Source organism: Bombina bombina, chromosome 1 (assembly GCF_027579735.1).
Source record: "Bombina bombina isolate aBomBom1 chromosome 1, aBomBom1.pri, whole genome shotgun sequence".
Classification (NCBI taxonomy): domain Eukaryota; kingdom Metazoa; phylum Chordata; class Amphibia; order Anura; family Bombinatoridae; genus Bombina; species Bombina bombina.
In genome coordinates, this window is record NC_069499.1 from 928,552,605 (window position 1) to 928,564,745 (window position 12,141).

At 35.3% G+C, this 12,141-nt stretch overlaps 1 protein-coding gene across 2 annotated transcripts in view; it reads right to left on the reverse strand.

The window, feature by feature from the left end:
* Positions 1-2,983, reverse strand: part of CENPT (centromere protein T) — a 264,213-nt gene extending 261,230 nt beyond the window's left edge. For both annotated transcript variants that reach the window (XM_053698357.1, XM_053698271.1), the window contains exons 1-2: positions 2,738-2,983; positions 1,347-1,467 (exon numbers count right to left, since the gene is read on the reverse strand). In XM_053698357.1, the coding sequence (XP_053554332.1) occupies positions 1,347-1,400 (54 nt within the window). In that variant the 5' untranslated portion in view covers positions 1,401-1,467; positions 2,738-2,983. The remainder of the gene's footprint in view (positions 1-1,346; positions 1,468-2,737) is intronic.
* Between the last annotated feature and the right edge of the window lie 9,158 nt (positions 2,984-12,141).

Here is a 12,141-nt window from a genome sequence, read left to right on the forward strand (position 1 = left end):
GATTATAACTAAAAGTGAGTGCTGGAATCTTGTGTGTGTGTGTGTGTGTGTGTGTGTGTGTATGTATATATCTGTAAAATGGGACAGTTTGCAGAGGGGATGGGACCAGTGCTCTCTCTCTGTTTCTTCAATATATAGATATATATATATATATAGATATATATATATAGATAGATATATAGAACTCCACGTGCATGAGCACAGTTATCTATATAACACACATGAACTAACACCCTCTAGTGGTGAAAAACTGTCAAAATGCCCTTAGAAAGTGAGAGAAGAGGCGGCCTTCAAGGACTTAGAAATTAGCATATGAACCTCCTAGGTTTACCTTTCAACTAAAAATACCAAGAGAACAAAGCAAAATTGGTGATAAAAGTAAATTGGAAAATTGTTTAAAATTACATTCTCTATCTGAATCATGAAAGTTTATTTTGGACAAGACTGTCCCTTTAATGAAGGGATTACCCTCCCACCTCCCTGATCCCTCCAAACAGCACCCCACCCACACACACACATTTCTGACCACCATCTTAGGTCCTGGCAGACAATCTGCCAGTATTAAGTGTTAGGGATTTTTTTTTTTTTTTTTAAATAAAATGAATTATGTTTGTTTATTTATTTTCTGCAGTGTAGGATCCTCCCATACAGCTCTCTATCCCTCCCCCTCCCCCCTCCCAATAGTGTCCGCCATCTTAGGTACTGGCAGCTATCTGCCAGTACCCAGTTTATAGATTTCTTTTATTTCTTTTTTTTTTCTATAGTGCAGTGGTCCCCCCACCCCTCCTCCCTCCGATCAGTGGTCCCGCACCCCACCCCGATTCCCCATTTTTCTGTAGTGTAGTGTCCCTTCCTTCCCTCTCCCATCTACACTTCATTTTCTATAGAGTAGGGCCCGCCCATTCCTCCCGCCTCCACTACTGTGCCGTCCATCCACTTTCCTCTATCCCTCCCAAACTTCCTACTAGCAGAAACGGGGATCATTACAGACATTGACACAGACCGTGTCACTGTCTGTAATGATTAGACAACCTGCTCTGTTACCATATGAAGACCGATGCATGCAGCCCAGGAAGGGCAAGTCTCGGTTGTCACTTGATAACTGAGACTGCTAGAGCTTCTTGAAGGTCGGATGTATGTATACGTAAAGCTTTATGATGGGCTATGAACCGTATGATGTATATATACGTTGGATTTGTGCAAGGAGTTTTTAAAAAAAACACAACTTCTTTACATTCTGATGTTGTATTACATTTGAATGCGATTGAAAAGGAGAAAATAATCTTTGCTTATGACCACATAATTTGTATGAATTATGTGAAAAAGCTCAGTTTTATTTCACATACCTTTCTGACAATAGAACGCCTGACTCGCTCCTTCAATTTGCTGCGCAAGCTCATTGATGGGGAAGAAACGCTGACATTTCTGAGGGAGCTAGGAGAAATCAGTTTATCGAGTTCTGAGAGTCTGAAATATTAAAAGAAAATAAAAAGAAATTAAAAAAAAAAAATGTATAAAAAATAAAAAACAAGACCACGAGAAATACATTTGAGAAATTTATTTTCAGAGGTTAAAACGCAGAGTTGGAGATTTGCTAGTATTACAATTACATGCTACACTAAAAGGCTTTATTTAAAGTAACATTTTTTTCATGATTCAGATAGAGCATACAATTTTAAATGTTTCCATTTCACTTATATAATCAAATTTGCTTCATTTTATAGGTATTCTTTGTTGAAGAGTAGGATCATCTGCAGCAATGCACTACTGGGAACTAGATGAACTCATTAGTTTAGCCAATGACAAAAGACATATGTACAGCCACCCAGGAGTGCATTGCTGCTTCTAAGCCTATGTATGCTCTTAAACAAATGATGCCAAAAGAATTAAGCAAATTTGATAACAGAAGTAAACTGGTAGGTTGTTTATAATGACATGCTCTATCTGAATCATGAACATTTAATTTTAACTTTATCCCTTTAAATGATTTCCTTGTTTGAGTTCTTACAACAAAATGAGCTACTGAATAGCCCTAGGAGTGAAACAATTCAAATATGGCCTGCTATGGTTCAGGAATTGAGAAACAGTGCTCTAATGAAATAAGGCATGTTATTTATTTTTTAATTATAAAGGCCCTTTAAGAAAGGGACAGTGTACTGTTTTAAATGTGTCCATGATTATCTATTTTACCTGTTTGAGTGTATTAAATTGACTACAGATGGCTTCTTTACCTTGATTTTGTCATGTGAAAAAGGTGTTTTTTGCCTGTGGTATCCCCACCTATACTGAAAATGTAAATAATTAAGTATTAACTATAAAAAAAAGCTACGTACACAAGAAAGTTTTTAAATAAACCAAGCTCCCAGTGGGGGTAGTCTCATTGTGTATAAAGGACTACGCTAATGTGGTCTGCTTTCCCTGCAAGTTCAGACTATTTCATTTGATTGTGGTTTCAATTAGCAGATATTGTTATTTCATATACAAAAATCCACAGAAAAGAGCAATTTCCTATACATTTTTAACTCTGCAGCTGGTATTACACGTCATTGTAAATACATTAAAAGGAAACCAATTTTACAGTACACTGCCCCTTTAAATAATAAAGTGATGGCAGATGTTAATCTGACTAAATTACATTGAGCAACTTAATCCTTTCTTTTTTTTTCTCTAAACACTGCAAATAGTTTAATTATTAATGTTAACCGATTGCTTTCCTGCAGCTGCCCACCCAACTTACGTTATTCAAAGTCTTGTCACTAGTCGACATAGCCAATGAGAAGCCCTGTCGCACGTCCCACTGAGTCAAAAGATGAAAGCCGTCTTCTCCCAGCAGATCAGAAGACCTAACTGCACTTGTGCAGTTCATCTGTAATGTCACTAAGCCATGTCCAGGCAAACAGCAAATCAGCAGTGATCTTGTGATTCTCTGTTTACATCAGAGATGCAATAATTGACAGTGTATGTATACGAAGTGGACACACACAGTTTGTTTTCCTAAAAAATCAGTAGTCACTTTAACTTCATATATTCAAGACACTCCGGATCTTATTTATAAGATATCTAAAATTAAGAAGGAAAATAGGAAACTTATGGCTTACTTGTGATGTCTCGGCTTTGTATTCAAATATAGCCCATGATCTAGGCACAAATGCCATTGAATACTATTTAAAACAAGACATGTATATGCCAGACAAGCAAAGGAAATTTCTTTTGGAATGTATCTTATTTGTCCTTAAGAACAATTATTTTGTCTATCAAGAAAAATTCTTTTTGCAGATCAAGGGAACGGCCATGGGGACCAGATTCGCCCCGAGCTTTGCCAATTTATTCATGGGCATGTTTGAGGACAGATACATCTATTCCTCCGACTCGGTGGCAAATCTGGTCTTCTATGGCCGTTTCATTGATGACCTCCTGTTTATTTGGGAAGGCAGCCCTATAGAAGCCCAAAATTTTGTTGATAAATTAAATGATAATGATATGGGTCTGCAGTTTTCATCCAAAATGGATGAAACAAGTATAGACTTTCTGGATTTAATACTTGAATGGGATAATTTAGGTAACATCTCCACCAAAACTTTTTTCAAACCAGTGGATGCTAATAGCTATCTTAATTTTAAAAGCAACCACCACTTACCCTGGAAAAAGAATATACCATACAATCAGTTCTGTAGGTTGCGCAGAAACTGCACTGATTTGAAAACTTTTGATATACAGGCTAACCTTTTAAAAGAAAGGTTTTTGGAAAAAAAAATTCCTAGTAGTTTAATTGAGACCAGCTTTCTTGAGGCCAGAAAGAAATGTAGAGAAGATTTTTTCTTTAAATACACAGGGGCTAACAATGTGACCAACAAAGAAGATAAGCCAAAAAATCCCAGTGAGTCTAATAATACTGGGGTTAGATTTGTAACACAATTTAATAATAACCACAAAAAGATCAAAGGCATTTTAGAAAAATATTGGTATATCCTAGAGAACGATCCATTTCTCACCAACACTTTGAGTAAGCAACCAATATGTACTTTCAGAAGAGCTCCCACCTTAAAAAATAAGCTGGCACCCAGCAAGGTAGTCATGAAAGTACATCAGCCCAAAAACAGAGCAAATGGGTATATCCTTAAAAATAGGGACTCCACATTACTAGGCAAACCAGGTTTTTATAAATGCAATCGTGCACACTGTGGCCTATGTGCTTTCACAAATCCAAATAGAATTGAATTTAGTTCATTTACCACAAAAGAAAAATTTAACATCAATTCACATTTTACGTGTGATTCTCCCTTTGTCGTCTATCTCTTAGAGTGTGTATGTGGGCTCCAATATGTGGGGAGGACCTCCAGGCCCCTAAAAAAGAGGTGGGGGGAACACAAAAGAAACATAGAAAACAAAATCAGAAACCATAGTATCCCCAAACATGCTAGTCTTTGCCACTCTAAACCATCTGATTGTTTTTCTATATTTCCATTAGAACAGATCCTACCCAAGTGGGGCAGAAACAGGTTTTTACATTTGAGACAAAGGGAGACCTTCTGGATATGGAAACTCAAAAGTCTGTCCCCTGGTGGTCTCAATGCCAATATTGATATGGCAGCTTTTAACTAATTGTTTCCAATATTTTTATTATACCTCTGATTATTATATTCACCCCTTTTTAATATATATTATGTTGATTACATTGATGGAATCTTTATGGATACTTCCACCACTATTGCCTTATGGGAAATTTATTATACCTAATGCTAACAAATACAGATATAACATGACTGGCATTTGACAGATATATCGTATTTCATGTGTGATGCCTTTTGGGTTGTGGTTTCAGCCATACTTATGAGATATGAGACGTGTATGTGTGCATATATGCTTGTATAGTTAGATATTTAACACGCGATACAGACGTGTACTTGCACATGTGTATATATGCATTTTATATATTTTTTTTTTTAAGTAGGTTTTATCTGCACTCACTTATTTATTTATTTAGTTTTATAACTGGTTGTGTTAGATTTGCGTGTATACTTTTAATTTTATCTATGTTTCAGAAACATAAACATAGGCTTCTTACATGAGGCTGCTGTTTACAGTTTTATGTTGTATATCAAGTAAATAATATATTACTTGTATCTAGACTGACAGATACTCTAGCTCAACCTGCTTAATGTTTGGTTTTAAGTTGCGCGATTGGTGTCACCACTAAGAGCTTCCCATTGGAAATATATATATATACCATTTATTTTCATTTATCGTACTTATATTTTATATATAGACACATACTTACTGGATCAATATATATATTATATACGATCCATTAACATGCTCGGATAGTATAACCCTGCACGGTTTGATTCTGTATATCTGACACTAATAGCAGTGTTCTACTCACGCTGTCTATATCATACAGAGGCTTGAATATTATCCCTTCTAGCATTGGACAATGATAACCAATGGTAGCTCCAGTAGTGGTCACACCTCCACGCATGCGCTGTTCCTTTTAGAAGACGCCGAAAACTCGGCAATAAAAGTTCGTGGTTTTAATTATTATGTATATTGCACCTGAGGAAACGGTCAGGAGAGACCGAGAAACGTTGTGCTGCTATACTCCAAATAAAGTCTGTTTGCTTTTACAAGACTTTTGCCACGAATCATCTTTTATTCATTCATATATTTCACATTTTAATTCAACATTTTGATCCATTTGATACATTGTATCTACTAGTGTATCTACTATTACTAGTGTATCTACTATTAACAGTGGACAAGTATTAGACGATCCGGCTCTGTGAAAAGCCTGTGGCTGGATACTGCATGCTGTTTGCTATCGCCGCTCCCACACTCCAGAGCTACTCCGATATCCACCAGTGTGAGTTAGCTGGACGACTCCTAACAGTCCAGAAGGCATTTGTGACACTTCTCAAGTGTCATACAGCTTGTAAGTACGGTCTTACTTGTATATTTGGCGTGTTTTAATCATCTGATTGTGCACTATGGTGGCGCCTTCTTTTTTTATCTTTTACTTCTGTTTTCCTATTGGGTGTGCACATCAGATGACAGCTATAGAGTGGGTGGTACCCTCATTTTTTAAAATATATGAAGTAATTCTTGCAGTCTACTTTTTGTAGAGGTGCTCATTAAGTAAGTTTTTGTGGGTTGCAAAACCACAACTATGATTTTTTATTTTTTTTTAAGTTTATAATAAATATATTTTATAAGCAGATCTTTTGCAATGCAGTGCTCGTGTATACTATGCATATGCTAAATATTGTTTTAATTTGCATGAATTCAAAATATATCAGTAGCAGTTTAACCTCAAAGTCATCTAACAATATTGATTATAGCAGAATTATTATGGCTAATAACATATAATCCAGTATTAAAGCGATGGTGATTTCACCTAAATAATTTTGCATATTTTGAAAGTACTTTTAATTATAGGCAAATTAAAGTGCTTATTTATGTCCCAAACACAATAAATCTTTTGTAAGACCCCCTATTTATGAGGCTCCGTTACCTGCTTCATGGCTTCCTCTGTCTCATAATTTCTTATACTTCCGTTTGACAGGAAGTATAAGATATTGGAGCTGTACCAATAGGAGCTACACCATACGCCCTATGTTACCTACTGCCAGCAAGCTCCCGTGCTGGTAACTTGAAGCCGACTCAGCCGTGAAGTAGAACTGTGTAAGCGCAGTTCCCTACTCTATTTGCTCAGCTTAAAGGGACAGTCAAGGAAGTCATGATTAAAATAGGGAATGTAATTTTAAACAACTTTCCAATTTACTTTTATCACCAATTTAGCTTTGTTCTCTTGGTATTCTTAGTTGAAAGCTAAACCTAGGAGGTTCATATGCTAATTTTTTAGACCTTGAAGACTGCCTCTAATATGAATGCATTTTGATCACTAGAGGGCATTAGTTCATGCGTTTCTTATAGATAACATTGAGCTCATGCACGTGAAGTTACCCTGGAGTGAGCACTGATTGGCTAAAAAACATAATTTATGTAAGAACTTACCTGATAAATTCATTTCTTTCATATTAGCAAGAGTCCATGAGCTAGTGACGTATGGGATATACATTCCTACCAGGAGGGGCAAAGTTTCCCAAACCTTAAAATGCCTATAAATACACCCCTCACCACACCCACAATTCAGTTTAACGAATAGCCAAGAAGTGGGGTGATAAGAAAGAAGCGAAAGCATCAAAAATAAGGAATTGGAATAATTGTGCTTTAAACAAAAAAATCATAACCACCACAAAAAGGGTGGGCCTCATGGACTCTTGCTAATATGAAAGAAATGAATTTATCAGGTAAGTTCTTACATAAATTATGTTTTCTTTCATGTAATTAGCAAGAGTCCATGAGCTAGTGACGTATGGGATAGCAGATACCCAAGATGTGGAACTTCCACGCAAGAGTCACTAGAGAAGGAGGGATAAAATAAAGACAGCAAATTCCGCCGAAAAAATTAATCACTACCCAAATCAAAAGTTTCAATTTTTATAATGAAAAAAACTGAAATATAAGCAGAAGAATCAAACTGAAACAGTTGCCTGAAGTACTATTCTACCAAAAACTGCTTCTGAAGAAGAGAAAACATCAAAATGGTAGAATTTAGTAAAAGTATGCAAAGAAGACCAAGTCATTGCTTTGCAAATCTAATCAACAGAAGCTTCATTCTTAAAAGTCCAGGAAGTAGAAACTGACCTAGTAGAATGAGTCGTAATCCTCAGAGGCGGGGATTAACCCGACTCCAAATAAGCATGATGAATCAAAAGCTTTAACCAAGATGCCAAAGAAAAGGCAGAAGCCTTCTGACCTTTCCTAAAACCAGAAAAGATAACAAATAGACTAGAAGTCTGTCTGAAATCTGAGTAGCTTCAACATAATATTTCAAAACTCTTACCACATCCAAAGAATGTAAGAATCTTACCAAAGAATGAATTCTAATGTTGTTAGAATTCACAACTTTAGGTAAAAATTGAAATGAGGACAGCAAAAACCACCTTATCCTCATGAAAAATCAGAAAAAGGAAATTCACAAGAAAGAACAGATAATTCAAAAAACTGTTCTAGCTGAAGAGATGTCTAAAAAGAACAATACTTTCAATGAAAGTAATTAATGTCCAAAGAAAGCATATACTCAAATAGAAGAGTCTGTAAAGCCTTCAGAACCAAAATAAGACTCCAAGGAGGAGAAATTGGCTTAAATGACAGGCTTGAAATGAACCAAAGCCTGAACAAAACAATGAATATCAGAAAGATTTAGCAATTCTTACTGTGAAATAGCACAGAAAAAGCAGAGATTTGTCCTTTCAAGGAACATGCAGACAAAACCTTATGAAGAAACTATAAAATCCTCGGAATTCTAAAAGAATGCCAAGAGAATTCATAAGAAGAGCATCATTAGATGTAAATCTTCCAAACTCGATAATAAATCCTACTAGACACAGATTTACGAGCCTGCAACATAGTATTAATCACTGAGTCAGAGAAACTTCTATGACTAAGTACCAAGCGTTACATTTTAATACCATAAAATTAATAGTTTGAATTCCTGATGAAAAAAACGAATGTTAAGATATAAGGTCTGGCCTTAATGGAAGTAACTAAGATTGGCAACTGGACATCCGAACAAGAACCAAATACCAAAACCTGTGTGGCCATGCTAGAGCCACCAGCCACACCAAAGATTGGTCTCTGATGATTTAGAAAATCACTCTAAAAAGAAGAACCAGAGAAGAAAAAATATAGGCAGATTGATAATTCCAAGGAAGTGTTAATGCATAAACTACTTCCGCCTGAGGATCCCAGAACCTGAATAGGCCCCTGGGAAGTTCCTTGTTTAGATGAGATGCCATCAGATCTGTTTCTGGAAGCCCTCACATCTGAAAAATTGAAAAACATATCTGGGTAAAGCAAATATCCGAGATACTTCTGTCACAGCCTAAAGACTGATAGTCCCACCCTGATGATTGACATACGCCACAGTTGTGACATTGTCTGTCTGAAAAAAACGTCTCTTCTTCAAAAAGAAACCAAACTGAAGAACTCTGAGAATGCACGGAGTTCCAAAATATCAAATGGTAATCTCGCCTCCTGAGATTTCCAAACCCCTTGTGCTGACAGAGATCCCCAGACAGCCTCCCAACCTAAAAGACTTGCATCTGTAGAGATCATGGTCCAGGTTGAAAGAACCGAAGAGACCTGTAGAACTAAATGATGGTGATCTTAACCACCGAATCAAAGATAGTTAAACATTAGGATTCAAAGATATAAAAAGTGATGTCCTAGAATCCCTGCACCATTATTCAGCATAAAAAAACTGGAAAGGTTTCCTATGAAATGAGCAAAGGGAATCGAATCCAAGGCTGCAGCCATGAAACCTAAAACTTCCATGCATATATAGCAACTTGAAGGAAATAATAGAGACTGAAGGTTCCGAAAAACGGAACCCAATAAAACTTGTCACTTGTCTGTTAGAGACAAAAACATTGACACAATCCATCTGGAAACCTAAAAAAGGTGACCCTTGTGTGAGAAATCAAGGAGCGTTTGATAAAAAGATCCTCTAACCATGTCTTGGAGAAACAACAAAGTTGAATCGTATGAGATTCCGCAGAATGAAAAAGACTAAGCCAGTACCACAATACCGTCCAAAAAAGGAACACTGAGAACCTTGAAAAGATTCTTAGAGCTGTCGCTAGACCAGAAGGTAATGCTAGTCAAAAAAAGAATCTCAGAAAATAAAAATAATCTGAATGAAAACAGAAAATGAAGATATGCATCTATTGTATCTATTGTAAACAAATAATGCCATCACTGACCAAAAAGGCAGAATAGACCATATAAAACACAATTCTAAAAGATGGTACACTTATATGACAGTTCAAAAAGATTTTCTATCTTTGGAACAATGAATAGTCTTGAATAAAACCCCAAAACCCAGTTCCTAAAATTAAACTGGAAAAAATACCCCAGATAATACGATAGAGAAAAAAAAAAAGACTTCTCACAGACAGTTTTACTCTGAAACTTATTCTGTACCCAAAGTTTAAGAAGTTTGGACTGAATAGAACCAAACAAATTTCAAAAAAGTCTAACCTGCCCCTTACCAGCCAAGCTGGAATAAGAATTGCACCTACATGCAAATTTAGGGAGCTGACTTTGAACTTTTAAAAAAGGCTTAATTGAATGAAGAAAAAAAAACTTCCAATTATAAACATGTTACTTGGGGAAGAATTCAGGATTCCGTTCCTTAGTAAGAACAGAAAACTAATATAAGCTTAAAGTTTTAGTCTTAGAACTCAATCTTGAAGCCCAGAGTAACAGTTAAATAATTGAATCCAATTATGAACCAAATAATTGAATATCTTGGAAAAAAAGAAATATGGATTTTAAAAATCAAATTAGCATTCCAAGATTGAAATCACAAAGTTCTTCTAGCTAAAATAGCTAAAGACATAAATTAAACCTCATTTGCGAAATATTTAAAAAAAAAAATGACAACACAAATGAAATTATTAGCATGTTAAAGGATTACTTTCTGTTATCATTTTTAAGCTAAACAACTAACATATTAAAGTTAATAAACATTAATTAAAACCTACTGACCTATATTTTCTACAAAACGAAGTTTCATAACGTTCTAAAAGTTATATCTTTTATTCGCTGATGATGTCACGTTATCCTGCCCACTAATTTCAGCACTGCATGTTCAAAATACTTAAACCAATAACTTTGTGTTTAAAGCGCCATTTTGAAACCTAGGTATTGTAGACGGATTGGTACAGAGCAAAGGATACCCACGGAGTGGGTTTGGAAAACAATTAAATTTGCAGACAAGATTTCTGATATACGGTAGAGATATAAAATATGAAAGGATGAAGCAGTAGTCTTCCAAGTATGAATAAAAAGTCCAATCTTTATTTCATAGTTAAAACATCACAGCAAGGGGTAAGAAGGTGCAGGCTGGTTGACTAGTTTCGGCTGTGTGCCGTAATCATAATCCTGCAGCCACTTAAAATTGTACATATTTAAAGGGGTTTCCAAACACAGTGATTGGTCAATGTTAATGGGAGTGTAAATCCACCCCCTCACATAATTTAACCTCTTACTGAACTTTTATCTGGGCCTGATAGGAGATTTGACCTTGTTAACATAGAGAAAGACTATAGGAAATAATGATCACAGATAATCAATGCATTTATGCAGGCTCAAAAATATGTTTAGATATATATATATATATATATGTATCTAGTGCATATGAAGAGATATACAGCACATATTCATATGTTTATAACTATGTCATAGATATAGGTAATATAATATAATATAACCCAGTATGCACAAATTTATAGAAAATGTATAAAATCTAAAATATAAAATATATACAGCATCAGTATGTAGATGATCTGTATTCATGCTAGTATAATTATATATACAGGCATACATGGTTATAACAATAATGGAAAGATACAATATGCTATTTGAATTGTTAAATAACATACATACTATAATAAACACATTTCCAAGTCATATATTCCTATACCTAAAGAATGCTTAGACCCTAAACAGTTTTAGTTCAAAACTCACAACTGATAGTCTATAAGCTAAATATTCCATTATTTTGGCTATGAAATTGAACTCATATAATGTGCCTAAAGTATGTTGTGCAAATAGTACGGTATTAAACCCAAAATCTATAGACATATGTGTTAGTAGACAAAATACTAGTGTATATTTGAGAATAGTGCATAAGTACATATCCCTAAATACTAGGATGTATGTGAAGTAGCCCAGATATATATTTCCCTAAATACTAGGATGTGTGAAGGGTAGTGGTGTTAGGTTGATTGGATACCAACCCAGCATGAGAAACAATATGTAAAGGGTACCAGTGTGGCATTTATGGGACAGGGAAAAGGCCCATAGGAAAAATTAATTAAATCAAATGAAATAAAATAAAATAAATAAATCGCATTGTCACGAACCATATATCAATGCCAGTGGTTGATGAGATCAAATTCTGAATTGAAGCCCTTTGGTACCTGAGTTTGAAGTTTAAAGATCCAAAAGGCTTCCTGTCTGGCCAGAATTTCCTCTTTATTCCCACCTCTGAATGGTTGCTTAACCTGTTCAATT